Below are 24,686 nucleotides of genomic sequence, written 5' to 3'. Positions count from 1 at the left end.
CACTATCTCATCTAACCTGTCTTCCACTGAATCTTTTACTGAACCCCCCCACGCCTAGTTTAAAATTTCTTCCTTCTAGCCATCTTCTCCCCCAAAACAGCTGCACCGTCATCATTAAAGTGCAGCCCATCCCTAGCAAAGAGCCTGTAGCTGACTGAGAAATTAGCCCAGTTCTCCAAAAGCCTAAAACCCTCCTCCCTACACTAATCTCTCAGCCACGCATTAATCTTCCTAAGCTAACTCTGTCTTCTTAGCATTGCTCGTGGCACAGGTAATATCTCTGAGAAAATGACCTTGGAAGTTTTTGCCCTCAACTTTACACTTAGTTTTTTAAAATCATTCTTGTGTACCAAGACCGCCGGGTCTTCCCCAGGCCCTCCCAATAATCTGTCCACTTGTTCCACCACATGCCGAACCCTTACACAAGGCAAGCAGCAGACTGTTTGGCATGAAGGGTCCTTACGGCAGATTACCCTATCCACCTTTCTAATAATTGAATCCCCTATATCTAAAACCTGACTTTCCTTCCTTGCACTCCCCTTTCCACCTGTAATAGAGCCACTTCCTCCCAGGGTGCTCTGAGAGTCAGGCTTCTCCATACACACCAGTTCAGAGCTTTCCTCCCCAGCATCTTCAGCCAAAATGGTGAATCTGTTGTTTTGGACAAGCTGTGGACCAGCCCCCTCATCCTTCTGTCCCCTACTTCCCCTCGTAACTCTAACAAACCTCCCTCCCTCATTAGCCTCTATTGCCCCTTCTCCTCCCCCCACTACACTGGCCCCTTCAAGCCTCTTTCCTCCCCCACGTTTGCCGCTGCCAGTTCCCCCCTTAGAGTCTGCAGTTCAGATTCCAAGATGAAAACCCACGACTTCTCGCACATGTAAATACTGCATGGAACTGCTGCTCCAACACCACATACAAGACACACACTGAGTGATACCAGAAAACCCACTTGCACTGATATTTACACTGGGTACTTACAGTCTCCCAAGTGCAATTCCTCAAAAACGCCCTTTTGGTTTTAAACACCTTAAGGTTAAAATTGCTTCTTAACACTTAATTCACATGCAACACTTGCTTTGAAGTCACAGATTTATAGAGGTATCAAATCACAGAACACAACGTTTTACTTTCTATTTCAATGGTCCCCAACCAGTAGCTCGCAAGCAACATGTTGCTCACCAACACCTTGGATGTTGCTCCCAGTGGCCTCAAAGCAGGTACTTATTTTTGAATTCCAGGCTTGGAGGCAAGTTTTGTTGCATAAGAACCATGTGTATTGCCAAACAGAGCCTCCTGTAGGCTACCAGTCCACATAGAGACTACCAATAGCCAATCACAGCCTTTTTTGACATCCCCATGGACTTTTTCATGCTTGTGTTGCTCTCTAAGTCCTTTTACATTTAAATGTGGCTCACAAGTTAAAAAAAAGTTGGGGACCCCTGTTTTATTTGATTCCTACAGATGGTTAAACATGCTAATCACTAACTGGCTGCTATGGGTTAATGCCATGGGGTAAATTGGTAAATGAGCCCCACTGTGTCTTTTGCCCAAATTGTTCTGTTACAGCAGAAATTGGCTTTGCATTTTTCCTTGCATAGCTTTTTAACCTCACCCAAATTCTCTGCCTCAAACACTCCCATTGTTTTTCCGTTTCGTTTTCTTGCTTGGTTTCTTTGAGTACATATGAATGATGCCTATTAGCTTTGACCTAATAGAATGTTCTCATAAAATGGTGTTTCACACAAAATAGCTAAAATTAGTATGACATTATCACATCCAATAGACAATATTTACATTAAGTGCATGTGTGGGACTAAGCAATTAGTATATGTAGGCACATACCTAGAATCATAACTCTCCAGCCACATGTTTTTATATGAATTGTACTTATAATATGAGTTTAAACTAGGATGGCACCAAGGACTTCTCCCAAGTACCCCGTTTGCATATCGCAACTTTGTCCTTTTAATCAGAAGGATTTTTTTTCATAGAAATAAGTTGCCATAGGAACAAACACTTTCCATACACATTGTCTGTATAAGTATAGTATAGTTCAAGGACAGAGGGTAATTCAATATAAACACCAGCCAGCATGTTTAGAGGTTTTACAGCTTTGATGTTTGGAGAAGAAAAGATTTGTATTTTAAAAGAAAACATGAAAACTGCTAATATTAGGAATGAAGTATATAGCAAGTCAAAATAAATTTAGGATGAAAATAGGTTTAGATTAGAGTGAATAAAGCTTTCCTGGATTTTTGGCATTCAATATATTCAAGTAGCTACAGATTCGGTTAAAATATATGCAACTATTTTAGTATGATTAACTTCTGGACATGTAGAGGTGAATCAGAATGACTCAAATTTGGCATATGTGATCTTATAAACGAAGTATGTGTGATGTCTGCTGTCTGCACCATATGTACCAGTAAAGTCTATGGGGCAAATTTACTAAAGGTCGAATTTTCGCCTCGCAAGGCTGCGCCACACTTCGAGCAACTTCGTCAATGTTAATTTGCAGCGAATGCATATATTTACCAAAATGTGAAGTTATGTCGCTGCAAATGAACGCTGGCGTACTTTCACCAGTGAAAATTTGTCAGCATGGACATTTCTAAGCAAATTACTAGCTAGCGTTACTTTCTGTAGTGCTGTCTGTCTTTCTATAGTGCTGTGCGGGTCGAGAAATTCTCAATTGAGGTTAAAACTTGTTGCTTTATTCCATCATGTTAAAAGATATGTGTCCTAACGAGTTTCGTATCAAATGATACGTAATCATAGGCAATTATTACGTATCTTTTGATACGAAACGCGTTAGGACGCATATCTTTTAACATAATGGAATAAAGCATCAAGTTTTAACCTCATTTGCCTAGGGAATCATTTTGTGACTGAGGTGAGTGATAGGACTAACAATAGAATGAATAGAATTTTGGAGCAGACTTGTTCCATGCAATGTCAGCCACCCACCTTCTGTCTTATTTTATGCCACTGTACGCTGATGCTGTGACAAGCTTAGCAAGGGAGATTCAGTTATGACACATTGATTATTATCATCAAACAAGGTATTCATGGTGAGTAAAAAGTCATTCCAATCATCTAATATAGGGATTTGTTGTTCAATTCAATGCCTTACCTTGAAGTACATTTAGGAATACTTTTATGATATTGTCCAGAAAACGACTCTTATATAGAGTAAGGCATATTTGCCTGGAATGGGCAGATCCTTCCTTTTGGAGCACTAGAACATTATTTTGTCCAGTCTTGGTACTTTTGGACTAATGGCCAAACAGATCCAGACTGGCAATCTGTAGGTTCTGGCAAGTGCCAGAGGGGCTGTAAGGTGCCATAAAATGTCACTATTTACTGGGTCTGTGGGGCTGTTTAGGCCACTTTGTACTTAGAATGTCAATGCCATTTTGACACCTAGTCTAGACCAGTGCACAAACTTTTTTTCTAACTAAGGTCACATAAAAGTGGTTCTGCATACATTTGTGTTCACAGTTGTTCCACTTAATTAAGGGTGTGATATTTTTGTGGAAAGGTTTTTTCTTCATGATTTCTCAAATGAAAATGTGCTGTAGACTGAAAACTGTTGGTTTGTATTGGTTTTTAACCTAGAGCAAACATTGCACCAATTACTGTATTTTGATCTCGGGCTAAATAGTATAAACAAAACATTGCGGCATGGTAACTTAGCTTAAATGTGTTTTACTTTTATAGAGAGGAAGGCAGTAGTGCTGAAATCCCATGCACATTATGTGCAGTGTCCATTGACACCCCAGGCACATTATATGCAGTGGCTGCTGACAACCCAGGCACATTATATGCAGTGGCTGCTGACAACCCAGGCACATTATATGCAGTGGCTGCTGACAACCCATCCACATTATATGTAGTGGCTGCTGACAACCCAGGCACATTATATGCAGTGGCTACTGACACCACAGGCACATTATATGCAGTGAGATGCAATGAGTACTGATGCCAGAATTTCAGGCATCCCCTCCACACTGAGACATTGTCTCTGAAACACAACATAGGTTTCAATCCAGCCATACTGTCTCACCTTGACTAACTAAAAACATTAAAAAAATTACTAAAGTAAGAAAAAACTACAAGTGCAAATACAAAGAAAACCTAAAATTAACTTGCTTTTTTAGGAGAAAAAAGTTAACTAAGGACAGGACAGGATGATGGCATTGATAAGTCCTAGCAATTGCTTGTGCAAGAAAGGAATTGATCTTGGCAATATTGCATACGAAGTAGTTATCGTCCACTCTCCATTCATTTCTATGGGATTTTGAAAGGTGTATTTATCAAATGATGAACTTTCACTTTGACCCATTGATAAAAACTCGTAAAAATCCCATAGAAATTAATGGAGAGTGGTGGTATTTCACTCTAGAGGACTGTGGCGATCTCTAATTTCACTTTTTGATAAATATACCCCATAGACAATGTGCTAAGTTGAAAGTGTTAATTACCATGCCATCAGTAGAAATAGTAAAGGGGGAAGCAGGATAATTACTGACTGAAATTCTGGTGGGCCCTGACAACTCGAGTCTGTGTACAAAGATCGTCACAAGAGCATTGGCCAAGTATGCATGGGCAGATGTTATTATTTATTAATCATTGCTGTATCAAAAATGACAAAGTGTTTATATCATCCTAATGTCTCAATTGTACCCTAATCTTTTAGTTTGTAAACTCTAATCTCTAGGTCCTTCTAACCCTATTGTACTCTGTAATCCTTGTTTGTTATCCACCATTTATTCCCTGTTTGCTATAACTACAGTAAAGCACTGCGTATCTTGACAGCGCTATATAAATAAATGATGATGATGAAATGATGATGATGATTGGTACTGTGGATGGCGATCAGTTCAGTCAGTGGTGGTGGATGCCCTTACCACTTTACAAGTATTCCAAATTAGGGCCATCAGCTATAATGTCCTGTTGTATTATAACAGAAAAAAAACAAATTATTAGAAAAACAGAATTGTTTTACCTCAAACAGGAACATTCACATTAAAAATATATTTCACGTGCAATAGTACATTTGGTAGTAGCACATTTTTACTAAACCTAATGTGTATTTGCATTTCAGTATATTATTGCTTGTCATAATTCTTTAATTCACGTGGGCTCCTCAGTAATCCAGATCCCTATATAGTTTTTCTACACTGAATTTGTTTTTTTGTATGTTTCTGCTGTTTGCTCTTAGGGGCATTCACTAACAATTACCCACATTTTTTCATTGACTTGTTTATGGATAAGCCATATGTTCCTATTTGCAGGTTACAAATATTTGTATTTTTGTTAGCTTGGATATGGCAATTAGTTATTTTAAAAACTGATTTTTTTTTACTTATTTCACGAGTATAAGAAATATATCCTTGTACTAGAGGTAAAAGATAAAGAAGTTAAATTATATGTTATTGACAATAATTACATTACAATTAAACAAGGCATTTTTTCAATGTATTCTAATTGTTCTAGATCAGGCAAGCATAATTATGCATATGGTTGATTTAAATGATTGTTTTAATCTCAATGCATTTTTAGAAGTCCTTCCCCATGATAATGCATAAATATGGTATATGATGTATGCATTTTATTATATATTATTTTATCTTCTTCTCTCTAGTTTGTTGTGACAATGTTCTGGACCCTATACATATATGACAGAGAACTTGTGTATCCAAAGCTGCTGGATAATTTCATCCCTCCATGGTTAAATCATGGAATGGTAAGCCTTATTTTCTTTTATACATATCTAGTAAATATAGTAAATACGTCAATAAAACTTATCTGGCAGCAGATGACAAATTAATAGTAATTCTGAATGTATTTACACATTTGTGTAGTTGCATCAGCCTAAAATTTGTAAATACTGTACTTTTGCCAGCATATAGGAATTACAAGTAAAACATATCTTGAATTAACCAGTGCCCTCTAGTGAACTGGTGGAGGAAAAATGTTAAATATGATTTTTATTTTAAATTATATGTGTATGATCTGTAAAATATAACCTTAGTACACAGTAATGAATGGGTGACACAAAGTGACATGTGTCATGTGTTTCATTGTAAGAAATAATAGTTTTAATAGTTAGGATGGCTGATATGTCCATTTGTAGAATACATAGAGTTCCATGACAGGAAAACTTTATACTTGAAAAGTTCCTATAGGCACTGATTTTCATGTTCAAAATTCATATTAGCTACTTGTCCAAATGAATTCTTGAGTGTTAAATCAATACATTGAGAGCACATATTAATAACGAGAAAACACATTTTAAGTCTAAACAATGAATATATATAGATATTGGATCTGTAATCTGGGAAGCCATCATCAAAAATCTAAATATTGCAATGTTAGGATGGCTAGTACACAGTAAACAAACTAGTACTTTCAGTCCTACTTCAGGCCCCCCCACCCATCAGAACAAGTAAGTGATGGAAGTTAGGGCAGCATCAGGACAGCTGCTTCAGGCAACACAGACCTAAAAACACTTTAATTACTTTCAATGTCAACAATTTACAGTGACCAAATCCAAATGTATAAATTTAAATGGAACCAGATAAAAATTATTATATTTTAATATGTAAGCTGTGACTATAGTGACCCAAAAAATCTTGATTAATATATAAAAGAACATTATTAGGGGCAGATTTATCAAGGGTCGAATTTCAAATTTAAAAAACTTTGAAATCCGAATTAAAAAAGACCAACCGAAATGTATTAAAAAAAATCGAAGTTTTTTTTTTTTGGCCGAATAGGTCAGTTTTTGTTCAAATAGGCTGTTTTCCAAAAAAAAAAACTTAGATTGACTCCAATTGACTCCAAATAGGTTGTAGGAGATCCTCCATAGGCTACAACAGCAATTCAGAAGGTTTTAGATGGCGAATGGTCAAAGTCGAATTTTTAAAGAGACAGTACATGATAAATTTCGATATTCTAATTTTTGAAATTTTTTTTGAATTTGGACTATCCCTTAGTCAAAGTACACAAAAATGAGTTTGAAATTCGAATTTCCTTATTAAAATTTTCACTTCGACCTTTGATAAATCTGCCCCTTAGTGTTTGGATGTGTTTTGCTCAATCTGTATCTTGCAGTAACAATAACTGTACCACATACTGCAGGGAGACAGTCACACTTTTTTATTGCTCATTTTACTCACATCATTACCAGTTATTAGACACTCATAAAAATTCAAATTCTGGCCATGAAAAAACTGAATTTCACCTCTAAATGTTACCAAGAACCAGATTTTTTCTACCTTCAAAAATGCGCCACACCCTGCTGGCTGAGGCAATTTTTTCATTCTTTATAACACTTTAGGTAATATTAGGTTGTTTCAGCATCTACAATTACATGAGACATCCCTGGTATGAGAATTACCCTATTGAAAACTTTCTGTAACTTGAATAACACCCCAAAGCTGGTCTCCCAATACTCTTTACATCCTCTCATGCACCATGTCACCTGACATATCATAAGTGGAAAGCTGTTTTGGACAACCTATCTGAAGAACAGTGGGAAGAAGTGTCTCACAAACATGATAAGATTCTTATGAGGCAAACTTTACCTAAATTCACCAAACTAAAGGTGATTGGCAGGAAATAAATACTAATAAGTGCCACAGATACCAAGCAGAGAAGTTGTCTGTTAATCTATGATTTCTGGACTGATATTACATATTATATGTGAAACCAGCTACTATATCCCTCCCTTTTCTCACTGCATGCTAGTGTTTTAGGAATTATAGAATATTGTGTGAAAAAGAAATTCTCAAAACTGTTGGTCTGGTCTCTGTTTGTGCAAAAATGTATTATTCTTGCACTAGATCATGCTAACCAATGGGTCCCTTCCGTCTATCTAGCTTACGTATTTGGCACATTTGCGGGTGCCCAGACAAATTTGATCAACGATTAATGTGGGATGTGACAACAATAGAATATGATTTAAAGGAGAACTAAACCCTAGCACCTCTCCTCTCATGTCCACTATCCCCCCCTCCAAGCTCCCTCCCCGCAATATCTAGTTTTTTAAGAAGTCTCCTTGTGTGCTGACCTGCAATAAATCTGCAGAGTTTGGCAGCGAATTTCAAAGGGGCCATCTTCGCCTGTCTTCTGATACTCTTCTGTTAGAGTACCAACATGGATATTGGAGGAGCATGGGCAGTTGAATTTATGTCCAGCTTTTTGTAGCCTGTAGGAGGGCATTTGATTTCATTCGTAGCAGACACTATACAGGTAATACAATATTTTGATGGTTTTGTTTGTGACCCACTTTTTACCAGAACTATTGTACTGTAGATGTAATAGTTTATATTTCTGTATAACTCAAAGAGTCATTATAATGAGGCTATCAAATGCTTTATTTTACAATTAGTTTTATATTTGTGGACTCAATAATTTTAAGTGAGGTTCAACCTTTTGATATTGGACCACAGTGGACATGACATTCTCATTCACTTATGCCAATATTTTTAGGGGTTCATGGGAGGAATCTACATTTTTGGATTTTTTCAACTTAAAATTTCAAAACATTTGTTGAATTTGAAGGTCACGTGTAAATACTATTTCTTACTTGGACTTAGAGCAAACTGTTTTCGATCAGCAGGTGTTGGTCTCTATGTATCACAAGGAATGTGTGGGGAATTAATTCCACCCAGCACATTTCTTTAAACGAATACCTTTTAGTCTGTTCATTTGCTCGGGACAGAACTGTACCACAGATGAAGACTTTATGCAAAAATGCAATCTAAAATATAATTTTCTGTTTAGGAGGTAACATCAGCTAACAAACAGTTTAGCAAAATTATTGAAAAATATTTGCCTATACAGATTAATGATAGTAAATTGTTTCAGGTGTTGAATGATTGTTATAGATTTGTTTGCACAGTGAGCACCTACTAGATTTGGAAGCTCCAAAAACAGAGAAAACATTTTGTTGTATCACTTGCTCTTTTATTAATGAAGCTTAAATATCTTAAAATAATCAAACAGGATGATAGTATGGGATGTTCAGTAAGTGGGTTGTACAACACACTCAAAAAATAAGGTGTGTGAGCACATCAATCAAATGTATTCTAAAAGTGAAATGACTGTGGTTTCTGAACATTTTTTAGAATGCAATGGGCAGGGCCGGATTTACATATCAGGTGCCCCTAGGCCTGCTGATGTTCGTCGCTGTCCCCTCCCCTTTATTTTTGGAGCAATGGGGATTGGTGCACAGGAAGTTTAAAAAAAATTATTGTATCTCCTGCACATTCCCAGTGTTTCTGAACCAATGTGGGTGTGGTTGGGCAGCATGCCACCCCCTAAAATCCTGCTGCCCTAGGCCCGGGCCTTGGTGGCCTTTCCACAAATCCAGGCCTGCAAATGGGTATGTCTTCTACCTTGGGATTCAGGTGATAAATAAAACAGTATACTGGTACTGGTGAGAACATGTTACAGGCAGGTTATTTGGAGCTAACATTTAGACACACACCAACCAAAAGTTAAAATAAATGACTGGTTTGTACTTTTGACTATGAATTAAATGATTAACCCTTTAAGTGCCAGCAGAATTTCACATTTTGGTTACGCGAAATGCCAGCCGTTTTTGAAACATTTTGTGCTCTCTCACTTTAGGGGCATTTTCTGAGGGGAAACCTATAGTTTACCTAGGAAAACTATACATTGTTTTTTTCGGTAGAAACTGAGCTTTCTAAATCTGCCTGAGTTTTCATGTATTTCCACCTGTGCAAAAAAATTTATAGTGCTAAATACCAAAAAAAAATGAAAAATTACCATTTTTCATCGTATATCAATTTATACCAGAAAAATATTTCATTTTACGGATGAAAATCCAACTGATTTGGAAAGCCTTATGTCTCTCGAACGTGCCAATACCAGATATGTATAGTTTTAGGGAGATTTAGGATTTCTGTACAGCAAAAACTCCCGGCAGTATATTACCGAATTTTGAAAGCACTAAGGCAGAAAACGGCATGCTTTAGATTCCAAGGCAAAAAATCCTGAAACCGTAGGTTTACCCCAGAAAACCATACATTTTTGAAAAGTACACATTCTGCCGATTACAAAATGGGTAACTATGTCTCTCTACTCCCAACTACCAAACATAAAAGCTTGTCTGAACATAGCGGTTTTTCAACAAAAAATTCAAAATTCTGAAAAATCATTTCAAAGGTTTTATTTTGCTGCTCCGCATATCCCAAACTATATTAGGTACCAAGAAAAAGCACCTGAAATATGATTGCCAGGGGTCCACTGAACAATTTGATACCCATTATGCATAGGTTTACCAAAGTATCTGGCATTTAGAGACACCAATATGAAGTTAGCACATCCAAATTGTTCAGGACTTTACTTCAGCTACTGAGAAATCAACACATTGACTGCATTTTTTGTGGGGTAAAAACACAGAAATATATGTTTACCCCCCAAACCCATATATTTTTGGAAAGTACACATTCTACTGAATCTAAAATGGGTACCCATGCCTTTCTGCTCCAAACTACTGAGTCGCAAGGCTTTCCCACAATTGTCGGTTTTGGTGAAATATCTGAAAATTTCCTCAAAGCTTCAACTTCCCAGCACCATATCGCCCATGTATCATTACGTACTAAGAAAAAGCACCCTAAATATGATTGCCAGGGTTCCTCTGAACATTTTGGTGGTCATTGTTCATAAGTTTACCAAAGTATCTGGCATTTAGAGGCCCCAAAATGAAGTTAGCGCATACAAGCAGTCCCGTGGGTAACTTCAGCTAATGAAAAATCAACACATTGACTGCATTTTTGTGGGGTAAAAACACAGAAATATATGTTTACCCCTCAAACCCATATATTTTTGGAAAGTACACATTCTACTGAATCTAAAATGGGTACCCATGCCTTTCTGCTCCAAACTACTGAGTCGCAAGGCTTTCCCAAAGTTGTCGGTTTTGGTGAAATATCTGAAAATTGCCTCAAAGCTTCAACTTCCCAGCACCATATCACCCATGTGTCATTACGTACTAAGAAAAAGCACCCTAAATATGATTGCCAGGGTTCCTCTGAACATTTTGGTGGCCATTGTTCATAAGTTTACCAAAGTATCTGGCATTTAGAGGCCCCAAAATGATGTTAGCGCATACAAACAGTCCCGTGGGTAACTTCAGCTAATGAAAAATCAACACATTGACTGCATTTTTGTGGGGTAAAAACACAGAAATATATGTTTACCCCCCAAAACCCATATATTTTTGGAAAGTACACATTCTACAGAATCTAAAATGGGTACCCATGCCTTTCTGCTCCAAACTACTGAGTCGCAAGGCTTTCCCACAATTGTCGGTTTTGGTGAAATATCTGAAAATTGCCTCAAAGCTTCAACTTCTCAGCACCATATCACCCATGTATCGTTATGCACCAAGAAAAAGCACCCTAAATATGATTGCCAGGGTTCCTCCGAACAGTTTGGTGGCCATTGTTCATAGGTTTACCAAAGTATCTGGCATTTAGAGGCCCCAAAATGAAGTTAGCGCATACAAACAGTCCCGTGGGTAACTTCAGCTAATGAAAAATCAACACATTGACTGCATTTTTGTGGGGTAAAAACACAGAAATATATGTTTACCCCCCAAACCCATACATTTTTGGAAAGTACACATTCTACAGAATCTAAAATGGGTACCCATGCCTTATTGCTCCAAACTACTGAGTCGCAAGGCTTTCCCAAAGTTGTCGGTTTTGGTGAAATATCTGAAAATTGCTTCAAAGCTTCAACTTCCCAGCACCATATCACCCATGTGTCATTACGTACTAAGAAAAAGCACCCTAAATATGATTGCCAGGGTTCCTCTGAACATTTTGGTGGCCATTGTTCATAAGTTTACCAAAGTATCTGGCATTTAGAGGCCCCAAAATGAAGTTAGCGCATACAAACAGTCCCGTGGGTAACTTCAGCTAATGAAAAATCAACACATTGACTGCATTTTTGTGGGGTAAAACACAGAAATATATGTTTACCCCCCAAAACCCATATATTTTTGGAAAGTACACATTCTACAGAATCTAAAATGGGTACCCATGCCTTTCTGCTCCAAACTACTGAGTCGCAAGGCTTTCCCACAATTGTCGGTTTTGGTGAGATATCTGAAAATTGCCTCAAAGCTTCAACTTCCCAGCACCATATCACCCATGTGTCATTACGTACTAAGAAAAAGCACCCTAAATATGATTGCCAGGGTTCCTCTGAACATTTTGGTGGCCATTGTTCATAAGTTTACCAAAGTATCTGGCATTTAGAGGCCCCAAAATGAAGTTAGCGCATACAAACAGTCCCGTGGGTAACTTCAGCTAATGAAAGATCAACAAATTGACTGCATTTTTGTGGGGTAAAAAACAGAAATATATGTTTACCCCCCAAAACCCATATATTTTTGGAAAGTACACATTCTACAGAATCTAAAATGGGTACCCATGCCTTTCTGCTCCAAACTACTGAGTCGCAAGGCTTTCCCACAATTGTCGGTTTTGGTGAGATATCTGAAAATTGCCTCAAAGCTTCAACTTCCCAGCACCATATCACCCATGTGTCATTACGTACTAAGAAAAAGCACCCTAAATATGATTGCCAGGGTTCCTCTGAACATTTTGGTGGCCATTGTTCATAAGTTTACCAAAGTATCTGGCATTTAGAGGCCCCAAAATGAAGTTAGCGCATACAAACAGTCCCGTGGGTAACTTCAGCTAATGAAAGATCAACAAATTGACTGCATTTTTGTGGGGTAAAAAACAGAAATATATGTTTACCCCCCAAAACCCATATATTTTTGGAAAGTACACATTTTACCGAATCTAAAATGGGTACCCATGCCTTTCTGCTCCAAACTACTGAGTCGCAAGGCTTTCCCACAATTGTCGGTTTTGGTGAAATATCTGAACATTTCCTCAAAGCTTCAACTTCTCAGCACCATATCACCCATGTATCGTTATGCACCAAGAAAAAGCACCCTAAATATGATTGCCAGGGTTCCTCCGAACAGTTTGGTGGCCATTGTTCATAGGTTTACCAAAGTATCTGGCATTTAGAGGCCCCAAAATGAAGTTAGCGCATACAAACAGTCCCGTGGGTAACTTCAGCTAATGAAAAATCAACACATTGACTGCATTTTTGTGGGGTAAAAACACAGAAATATATGTTTACCCCCCAAACCCATACATTTTTGGAAAGTACACATTCTACAGAATCTAAAATGGGTACCCATGCCTTATTGCTCCAAACTACTGAGTCGCAAGGCTTTCCCAAAGTTGTCGGTTTTGGTGAAATATGTGGAAATTGCCTCAAAGCTTCAACTTTCCAGCATCGTATTGTCCATGTATCGTTACCAGCATAAAGCATCCTAAATATAAACATATGGGTCTACTAAACAGTTTGATACCCAATGTGCATAGATATACCAAACTATGTGGCGCACAGAGACCCCCAAATGACAATATGTATAGACATTTTCACGGCTGACGCGCTGGCTGCTGCAATATAACCACCCGGTGTGTGTATTATGCGACATTAGCCCACCTAACAGTACAGAGACCCCAGAAAACCATATATTTTCAGAAAGTACACATTCTGACGAATCCAATATGGGTAAATAAGTGTTTCTACTGCAAACTGCCAAACTGCAAAGCAATGCTGAACATAACGGTTTTTATCAAATTTCGGAAAATCGTCACAAAGCTTGAATTTTACCCCATTATATGCCACACATTTCGTAACGTATCAGCATAAAACATCCTAAATATGAACGCCAGGGGTCTACTGAACACTTTGATGCCCAATATGCATAGATATACCAAACTATGTGGCGCACAGAGACCCCCAAATGACAATAGTGTATATACATTTTCACGGCTGACGCTCTGGCTGCTGCAATATGAGCACCTGGAGTGTGTATTATGCGACATTAGACCCCCCTAACAGTACAGAGACCCCAGAAAACCATATATTTTCAGAAAGTACACATTCTGACGAATCCAATATGGGTAAATAAGTGTTTCTACTGCAAACTGCCAAACTGCAAAGCAATGCTGAACATAACGGTTTTTATGAAATTTCTGAAAATCGTCACAAAGCTTGAATTCTACCCCATTACATGCCACACATTTCGTAACGTATCAGCATAAAACTTCCTAAATATGAACGCCAGGGGTCTACTGAACACTTTGATGCCCAGTATGCATAGATATACCAAACTATGTGGCGTACAGAGACCCCCAAATGACAATAGTGTATATACATTTTCACGGCTGACGCGCTGGCTGCTGCAATATAAGCACCTGGTGTGTGTATTATGCAACATTAGACCCCCCTAACAGTACAGAGACCCCAGAAAACCATATATTTTCAGAAAGTACACATTCTGACGAATCCGATATGGGTAAATAAGTGTTTCTACTGCAAACTGCCAAACTGCAAAGCAATGCTGAACATAACGGTTTTTATCAAATTTCTGAAAATCGTCACAAAGCTTGAATTCTACCCCATTATATGCCACACATTTCGTAACGTATCAGCATAAAACATCCTAAATATGAACGCCAGGGGTCTACTGAACACTTTGATGCCCAGTATGCATAGATATACCAAACTATGTGGCGTACAGAGACCCCCAAATGACAATAGTGTATATACATTTTCACGGCTGACGCGCTGGCTGCTGCAATATAAGCACCTGGTGTGTGTATTATGCAACATTAGACCCCCCTAACAGTACAGAGACCCCAGAAAACCATATATTTTCAGAAAGTACACATTCTGACGAATCCAATATGGGTAAATAAGTGTTTCTACTGCAAACTGCCAAACTGCAAAGCAATGCTGAACATAACGGTTTTTATCAAATTTCTGAAAATCGTCACAAAGCTTGAATTTTACCCCATTATATGCCCCACATTTCGTAACTTATCAGCATAAAACATCCTAAATATGAACGCCAGGGGTCTACTGAACACTTTGATGCCCAATATGCATAGATATACCAAACTATGTGGCGCACAGAGACCCCCAAATGACAATAGTGTATATACATTTTCACGGCTGACGCTCTGGCTGCTGCAATATGAGCACCTGGAGTGTGTATTATGCGACATTAGACCCCCCTAACAGTACAGAGACCCCAGAAAACCATATATTTTCAGAAAGTACACATTCTGACGAATCCAATATGGGTAAATAAGTGTTTCTACTGCAAACTGCCAAACTGCAAAGCAATGCTGAACGTAACGGTTTTTATCAAATTTCTGAAAATCGTCACAAAGCTTGAATTTTACCCCATTATATGCCCCACATTTCGTAACTTATCAGCATAAAACATCCTAAATATGAACGCCAGGGGTCTACTGAACACTTTGATGCCCAATATGCATAGATATACCAAACTATGTGGCGCACAGAGACCCCCAAATGACAATAGTGTATATACATTTTCACGGCTGACGCTCTGGCTGCTGCAATATGAGCACCTAGAGTGTGTATTATGCAACATTAGACCCCCCTAACAGTACAGAGACCCCAGAAAACCATATATTTTCAGAAAGTACACATTCTGACGAATCCAATATGGGTAAATAAGTGTTTCTACTGCAAACTGCCAAACTGCAAAGCAATGCTGAACATAACGGTTTTTATCAAATTTCTGAAAATCGTCACAAAGCTTGAATTCTACCCCATTATATGCCACACATTTCGTAACGTATCAGCATAAAACATCCTAAATATGAACGCCAAGGGTCTACTGAACACTTTGATGCCCAGTATGCATAGATATAGCAAACTATGTGGCGTACAGAGACCCCCAAATGACAATAGTGTATATACATTTTCACGGCTGACGCGCTGGCTGCTGCAATATAAGCACCTGGTGTGTGTATTATGCAACATTAGACCCCCTAACAGTACAGAGACCCCAGAAAACCATATATTTTCAGAAAGTACACATTCTGACGAATCCAATATGGGTAAATAAGTGTTTCTACTGCAAACTGCCAAACTGCAAAGCAATGCTGAACATAACGGTTTTTATCAAATTTCTGAAATCGTCACAAAGCTTGAATTCTACCCCATTATATGCCACACATTTCGTAACTTATCAGCATAAAACATCCTAAATATGAACGCCAGGGGTCTACTGAACACTTTGATGCCCAATATGCATAGATATACCAAACTATGTGGCGCACAGAGACCCCCAAATGACAATAGTGTATATACATTTTCACGGCTGACGCGCTGGCTGCTTCAATTTGAGCACCTGGTGTGTGTATTATGCGACATTAGACCCCCCTAACAGTACAGAGACCCCAGAAAACCATATATTTTCAGAAAGTACACATTCTGACGAATACAATATGGGTAAATAAATGTTTCTACTGTAAACTGCCAAACTGCAAAGCAATGCTGAACATAACGGTTTTTATCAAATTTCTGAAAATCGTCACAAAGCTTGAATTTTACCCCATTATATGCCCCACATTTCGTAACGTATCAGCATAAAACATCCTAAATATGAACGCCAGGGGTCTACTGAACACTTTGATGCCCAATATGCATAGATATACCAAACTATGTGGCACACAGAGACCCCCAAATGGATATATAGTAAATAAAATTTACAAGGCAAAACAAAATAAGGCAGTAAAGAGTGAAATGCAAAAAAATCCAATAAAACCACAAAAATCAATGTTTTTTTTCCAGACTCGTGTTATCGGCCGTCAGAATCACAGTTTGAATATTTTAGCTGGGCCAAACAGGTTATACGGCTAGAAACAAGTGAACACAACATACGCAGAGCTGAAAATGCAATAAAATGGCTAAAAATGCAATAAAATGGCTAAAAATGCACCAAAATACCCAAAATTGCAATATAATCACCGAAATAACATAAAAAAGATATTGCACAGTACGGTTAGCGAATACGCTATTCGTAATGGCAATAAAACATTTTTTTCAGCCAAAAAAAGAAACGATGCGATAAGAAAAAAAAAAAAAAAGCCACAATGCCATGTATGTGCGTGTGCGTGTGTACAAATGGTAAATTACATGTTATGTGCGCGTGTGTGCGTGTGCACATGTGTGTAAGTGCAGTGAGTGTAAGTGACCCCCCCAATCCCCAAAAATGTATGTGTAAGTGTGTGTAAGTGTGAATCTAAGTGTGTATTACTGTAATAAGTGTGTGTTGGTGTGTTTGTGTGTGTAATTGTTGCACTAACCTGAAAAAATCGCTGGAGACTGTTGCAGGCGATCTGGAAGGGCCTCAGGAAGAGATCTGCGACGTCCTCTGTGTGCCTGTGCTGTGGGGGCGGAGATATCCAGCGCGGTGTAGGCTGCAGCAGCAGGACACGTAAGTTACACGTGCCTGCTGCTGTTTTTGGGCCCCTGGGCGATCGCGCCCCAGGGGCCACTCGATCCCCTGCTCTGCTCGTTGCCTAGGGGCAGGGGATCGATGCGGAACGGAGCGAGCGGCTCTAACAGCCGCTCCTCCGCTCCAGAACCCGGAAGTGCTGCAGAACGTAGAATCTACGTTCTGTGGCATTTCAAGTTACTTTTCCACAGAACGTAGATTCTACGTTCTGTGGCACTTAAAGGGTTAATACATATACTAAAATATTATTATTATTATTATTATTATTAACATGTATTTATAGATCACCAACATATTTTGTAGCGGGTTAAGGTTTATGCATTTATGTATGGGTATAGAAGGAATGACATTAGTACACACAAGTAATTACAGTCTGCAGCAGGCAGAAAAGTTTGCAAAAAAAATCGAATAGGTACAAGTGCAATATTTGAATTTGTTTGACTTCTCGAAGATTATGAATAGACATATTTGTCAGCTTTAAATGTATTAATGTATTAATACATTTCAGTCAATACTTTTTAATATGTCAGAAAGTATTAAATGTGCCTCATAATTCAGTGCTTGTTATTTTCACTGACCATGCGGTTCACATAGTGTCCCCATACATAAGAATTATTTTGCACATAGCCAGCAAAAAAAGGTAAGATTTTCCTTTTTCCCCTAAAATTGCTTTTTACAAGGCATACGTGATGGTTTTGCCTTGAATGTACAATAGCAAATACAGATTAGTTCTTTTTTAAACACTGAGCACTGCAAAATAACCCTGTGTGCAATATAAGATGTTGCATCTACAACTGCCAATGGTGAACCTGAACAGAGGGCATTGTGAGGACATTGGTTTGCATATAATGTTTTAAAGAATAAATACACTAAAGGGTATTTTTCCACCCTGAGAGTATTTAACTGTGCCATCTGGGTGTGGAAACATGGAACACTTTGTTATGGGCCTGCAGTTAAAGCTTTATTGCTTTTATACAAGCATACGGTAAAAATGACTTAATCAGACCACAAGAATGTGGAAGCTTCCCTAGGTATCTCATTTGTTTATTTGACATGCAACTATGGTTACAGCATTCCACCCCTTAGGGTGTTCAGACTTGTGATCTACTCAGACCTGGCAGACTGCATTTCTCTGAATTGAAGACATATGTTTTTTTCTGCAAACTGAAGTGCTTACCTTTCAACCTGTCATGGGAGGGATTTGCATTATTATCAGGGGCCCATGCTTTTTTCAAGTTCAGCTCCTATCTGTGGCAAATATTTAAAAAAACAAAATCCTGAATTTCCTGAATTGAACCAAATAAAACTGATTGTGGAAATACTAATGTTGATGCAAATCGCACTTATTTGTTCACTAATTTCCATATTAAATACATAAGAACATTTCCAATATGCTATTGGCTTTCATCTATTATCAGGTGTTCATAGAATACATTGTTAATTTCAAATAGTCCTTACTTTTACTGTAATATATATTAATGTATTGGTGCCTTCTTGTTCTACCATGTATTTTTTGTCTTCATATTTTACCTCTCTCTAACATGAAATGTAAATTCTACCTGGTTTCTAATGTATTCTCTGGTATCTAGACATAAGGTGAACATTACAGAATCCAGTAGCAGAGAAAATGTTATAATAGGGTTACATACATATTACTAAAAATTAAGTACTCCTTTATTAAGGGAGGGAGTCTCCTCTGAAATGAAATTTCAGAGGGTTCTCCCTCCCTTAATAGGGGTAGCTGTATTAAATGGGGTATATTATCCTTTGCAGCATATAAGTGTGTGGTTTTTGTTTTTATAACTAAATTATGAATTGTAACCAGAAAGCACATTTTTTGTGGATGGAAAGATTTTTAGTGTAATTTATTTTTTAAAATTACTATAAATTACTTTATTCTGGCTTTTGCCAGACATATTCCAACTTGGAACTCAAACATATACAACTGGGTACTTTTCTTTCTTTCCACGCTCTTAAAACATACAGGCAGGTTAATTGGCTGATTAAAATGACCATAGTGTAAATGTGATGGGGACTTTAGACTGTAAACTTATCTGGAGCAAGGACTGATGTGTCTGGATTATAAACTCTGTAAAGCATTGGTAGATAAATACATATGTATCCCAAGAAGGGGTTCATTTACAAAGACTGGACAGATTTATACCTGGGTGGTAACCCATGGCAATCAATTGCATTGTTGCTCTCATTATTCTATCTGCTGCTGGTTTAAGGCTGGTTAGTTGCTATGTGTCCTGGACCAATTTGCCCAGTGTTTATAAATGAGTCACAATGAGCTACTGGCATAGCTCTGATATGGATTCATGGGATACACTATGCTGAGGAAGACAAATAAAATAGAGTATGGTTCTGTCTCTGCCTGCTTGTGCACAAAAACTGCTAAAATAAAGAATGTGCAAAGGCAAACCAAGGGGAAGATGGAATTGGGTTGACAGTAATAAATGTAAAGGTGTCTATGAACCATACTGCTGACATTTTTCACAGTTAGCATTACATCTCCTTTTAAAGTGATACTGACACTAAAAAATTACTTTTTAAAATATGACTGTACATTAAAAGTTATCTATAGGTCATGCAGGCATTTGTAGAATCTCTCAATGTTTGACTATACTCTGATTCACAGTACCATTTTACTTATCCCTGGTTTAACGAATAAAAAATTGCATGTCGCAATGTAATATTCTTCATGGGCTTTTATTGCATTGCTAATCTTAATTGTGAACCTTTAACACCTGCTCTGGAGTTTTGATAAATATTTTGCGATTGCATAATTTTATTTCATACATTGTGAACGTTAGCCAACTATAACATTTGCAATCGATATCCTACTGTTGCATGGGAGGTATAAACGCAGGGGGCTGCATGACAAGGGATCGAATGACCAGCAGCCAGATTACACTGGTTTATATTTAAAGATTGGCAGAATCAGATGAAGCTGTGATTGGGTGAGAAGGAATGAGTTAAGGCATGGAAAAGCCAGGCTGGGGCGGAGAAAGAGAGGGATGTGATGTCAGGGGAAGAAGCAGTTCACCTCATCTTCTTAGCAGGTAGAAACATGAGGCAGAGCTCTCTCTGTAATATCATGGTATTAGCTGCAGAATATACACATTAACGCCTCAGTAAACTGCTGGCTTTGGGAGTAGAACTATTTAGAAAGCTGTTTGTTAGTCTCTTGCTGTTTATTTGCTGTTTAACAGCAGTTAATCTCGCTGTAGTCACTGAAGAAGCATGGAAGTCAGCCTGGGCCCAACAAGCACTTTCTGTATTATATAGAAATACAGCCTGTGACACTGAGCTGCTGCTACTATAACTCATTATAGTATCAGAGAGCTGTAGTTGGAGTATACAGAGAGGTTGGTGGGGGTAAGTTGGGAGTAGAGCAAGCAGGAATACAGTCATTTTCTTGGGCTTTGCTTTATTAAAGGGGTGGTTCACCTTGAAGATAAATTTTAACATGTTACAGAATGATTACAATAATATAATTCTAAACAACTTTTCAATTGGTTTTCATTATTTATTTTTAATAGTTTTATAATTATTTGCATTTTTCTTCTGACTCTTTGCAGCTTTCAAATGGGCGTCGCTGACCCCTTCTAAAAAACAAATGCTCTGTAAAGGCTAGAAATATATTGTTATTGCTACTTTTTACTAGTCATCTTCAGAGTCTCACCTCTAATTTTACTGGGCTTTATTGAGTCACAGATGTTATATATATATATATATATATATATATATATATATATATATATAAAAATTATATATATATATATATATATATATATATATATATATATATATATAAAGCCTGCGGTTCTGATGACTGAATGGGATTCCATCCACATACGATCCTCTGTGTGCTATCAGGATGGATGGAGTGGCCCAAGATGGAAGCCAGAGAAGTACCTTCCGTTGAACATGGCCTACTATCTGGCGACCCAGAGGGTGAGATTCAATCCGTGTGTGTTGGACACTGTAGACTGGAGTTTGTCCGGTGACAGCCGGCAGATCGTGTGTTTACTGCATCTTCACTCATGGCCTAGAGTTTTGAATTTGCGGAACAAGTCGATGAAAGGTGGATGCACCTGTGATTAATCCTGACATCAGGCAGAGGTGAGAACAGTTGATGTTGAAAACCCGATGCAGAGTTTATTCCAACAGCACACTATTTGTCCGTTCATGCCCTGCATTGAACCTCTGACTGTATATGATAAACATGAGGAAGTTTATAACTGTCTGGCAAGTGCCAATAATATTCAATATCCATGGAGCGATGTACATGATTTATGACTCTCTGTGGATAGTGACTTTTGCTGATACATAGGCATGTGTGACATTGAGTGGAGCCTGAGCGACCCTAGACTGTGGGACGATTGGATCAGGACTATACACCACGACTCCTAATGGTGTTGGACATTGGGACCCTTTTTTTGCAAAAAAACTTTTTTATTTTCTATTATTTTGTATATTCCCTGCTTGCGATATTTTAAGACCTTTTTTTTGTAAGTTTTGTGTTATTTTTATGCATTGAGCACCCTGTTTATATGTATCGGGTCAATGAGCACTTTCACTCTCAAAGACGCTTTTAATTATTAATATTGCATGTTTTACTAAAGTATTCTAGAAGGCACATTTTTTTGGCATATGTACACATTATTAGTTTTATACATGACACATACAGTATTAATTTAGTACATCAGAGTATGGGTATTTTTAGTAGGGCGTTTCTTTAGTTTGTTACACTAGAACATTTATACACACTTATGCTTTTGAATGGATTACCCAGACTACATTGAGCTGTATAGGTCAAAGTTCACATGAGCCTTAAATAGGTACACCTGTAATCACTTGATAAAGGGTATTGTATCCGAAACATATCGTGTTTGCCACCGCTCGGAAATAAAGTCTTTTTGCAGTAATTCTGCTGGAGTTCGTTTTCCTTCCTTCAATTTTGGATAGAATGTCTAGTAGGTTTCTAGATATCAAGGGGTGAATATAAAGCAGTGACTGCTTATTTTAGCTTGGACCAGATGTAGATTACAGTATTTAAGGGTGTATGCATATACAATATATATTTATAGCAGACAACACCAACATACACTAGGTCCTACAGTGCCTGTGGCTTGCAACTAGAAATATGTCGGGATGTTTGCCTTCAGCACCATAGTTGATTGGGCAGAGTAGCCAACTGGTAGCGAGACAGGCTCTTTATGGAAGTAGTGATAAGTGCCTGGTTACATTTGCCCATCTGACCCCTAACGGTTAGGTGGCCGGCTTGTCAGGTAGTCCAGGAACGTGGATGGTATTTGTTTATTAGCAAGCATTCTCTCTGGGAAAAGGGGTAATTTCACTTCATGCTTTAAGGTTGAATAAAATTCACAGTGCCTGCAAAAAGCAAAAATAATAATAATAATAATACTACCATTTACTAGGTTTACTATACTTAAGCTGATCACTTAACTCCCTGGCAAAAATGCTTTTATTTTCATAGAGCCTAGATTTGATTGTCTGGGCAGGAAGCACAGAGTGGAAGGGCTTTTGGAGTGTGGGGCTCCACAGCATGGAAGGGCTTTTGGAGCGCGGGGCTCCACAGTGTGGAAGGGCTGTCGGAGCATGGTGCTCCACAGCGTGGAAGGGCTGTCGGATCGCGTGGCTCTAAATCGTGGAAGGGCTTTCTGAGCATGGGGTATCCACAGCGTTTTTGGGCTGTTGGAGCATGGGGTCTCTACAGCATTTTTTTGGCTGTCAGAGCATGGGGTCTCCACAGTGTTTTTTTGGCTGTTGGAGCATTGGGTCTCCACAGCGTGGTTGGGCTGTCAGAGTGCGTCTCCACATCGAGGTTGGGCTGTCGGAGCAAGTCTCCACATCATGGATGGGCTGTCGGAGCGGGTCTCCACATCGTGGATGGGCTGTTGGAGCGGGTCTCCACATAGTGGATGGGCTGTTGGAGCAGGTCTCCACATCGTGGATGGGCAGCTACAGGACCAGCATGGTAAGTGGTTAATTGACCTTACCCTCTGAGCCAGACAAAAACGGCTAGAGGGAGGTCTTTACAGAGCAGATGCGCTGCTATGGAAGAAGCATGGTAAGTGGCTCTTGACCTTACCCTCAGAGATGAGCAAGGGCAGCTGAAGGCCCCCAGAGCAGATGGGCAGGCTGACCTGCACTCCATTGTTATTAAAAGAAGGGTAAGTTTGGTATCTGGGATGGAATCAAATTTGCCTACCATGTTAACATCATAGTCCACCACATGGGCAGAGTAAATGGTAATTTTTAGCAAAATAGTGCCATGATTTTGTAGGTCAAGTCTCCTGGCCAAGGGAATGTTTTTGTGCTCATCCATTTCATTAGCAGTGAACTATTTGGGCTGATACTGTATGTCAGGCAACTTAGCAGGAGGTTCACCTTGCTATAACCTGTCCAACAATTATACATCCACTGGGGGGGTAGCTGGCTATGCCGGCAATTGCACATGGTCATAGATTATTTAAAGGTATTTCAACGAAGGAATGTATTTAAAAGAAATGCACACACACACACACACACATATATATATATACATATATAGATATAGATATATATAGATAGATATAGATATAGATATATATATATATATATATATATATATTCCATAAGGGTTAATGGCTAATTTTATTCCATCCAGTGGTACAGAATGTGTGATACAAAGGAAATGCTTGTATATTTTGTTAATATTTAATTTTCATTCTTTTTCTTTGTTTTATTTCCTAATAAATAGTTAAAGTTATGGTGGGGACCAACCCAACTGAAGGTTTTCAGTTGAGCTCGTTGTGGTGGTAGGACCTTGCCAAAGTACTGCACAGGTAAATTTAGAAGAGGGAGAAAGGAGGTTCTCTTCTGTGACTGCACAGTGGGTTGATTGATACAGACACTACTACTGCTTGTGCTAGGTGACAGCCTACTTGGATTTTCCTTTCATAGACACACTGCAGATTTTGGACAGACAGCTGGGCTGTTGAACGTCTCTCATGGTGGGAGATGCAGCTCCTGCTCATAGCAGAGTTTAGGGCCATCTTCTCTGTATGGAGAGGCAGCCTTTTACTCAGTGGTGGATATAATGACATAGTGCTGATCTCAAGTGAGGAGCGGCAGAGCATAGTAGAGATCCCTTATGGAATTCTGGCTTTGAATATTGCCTTGGGGTGAGGCTGGCAAGGTCCTATTTATTTGATAAAATGTTAATAAATTCTGCGGCCATTTTCACCATTTATGG

General features: G+C 38.5%; 1 protein-coding gene across 2 annotated transcripts in view; it reads left to right on the top strand.

The window, feature by feature from the left end:
* Positions 1-24,686, top strand: part of LOC108716777 (androgen-induced gene 1 protein-like) — a 230,830-nt gene that overhangs the window by 115,006 nt on the left and 91,138 nt on the right. For both annotated transcript variants that reach the window (XM_018263223.2, XM_041562848.1), the window contains one exon: positions 5,651-5,752. In XM_018263223.2, the coding sequence (XP_018118712.2) occupies positions 5,651-5,752 (102 nt within the window). The remainder of the gene's footprint in view (positions 1-5,650; positions 5,753-24,686) is intronic.

The sequence above is a fragment of the Xenopus laevis genome, chromosome 5L (genome assembly GCF_017654675.1).
Source record: "Xenopus laevis strain J_2021 chromosome 5L, Xenopus_laevis_v10.1, whole genome shotgun sequence".
Taxonomy (NCBI): domain Eukaryota; kingdom Metazoa; phylum Chordata; class Amphibia; order Anura; family Pipidae; genus Xenopus; species Xenopus laevis.
The sequence above is the reverse complement of the archived record's forward strand: the minus strand, read 5'-3'. Positions and strand labels throughout refer to the sequence as shown.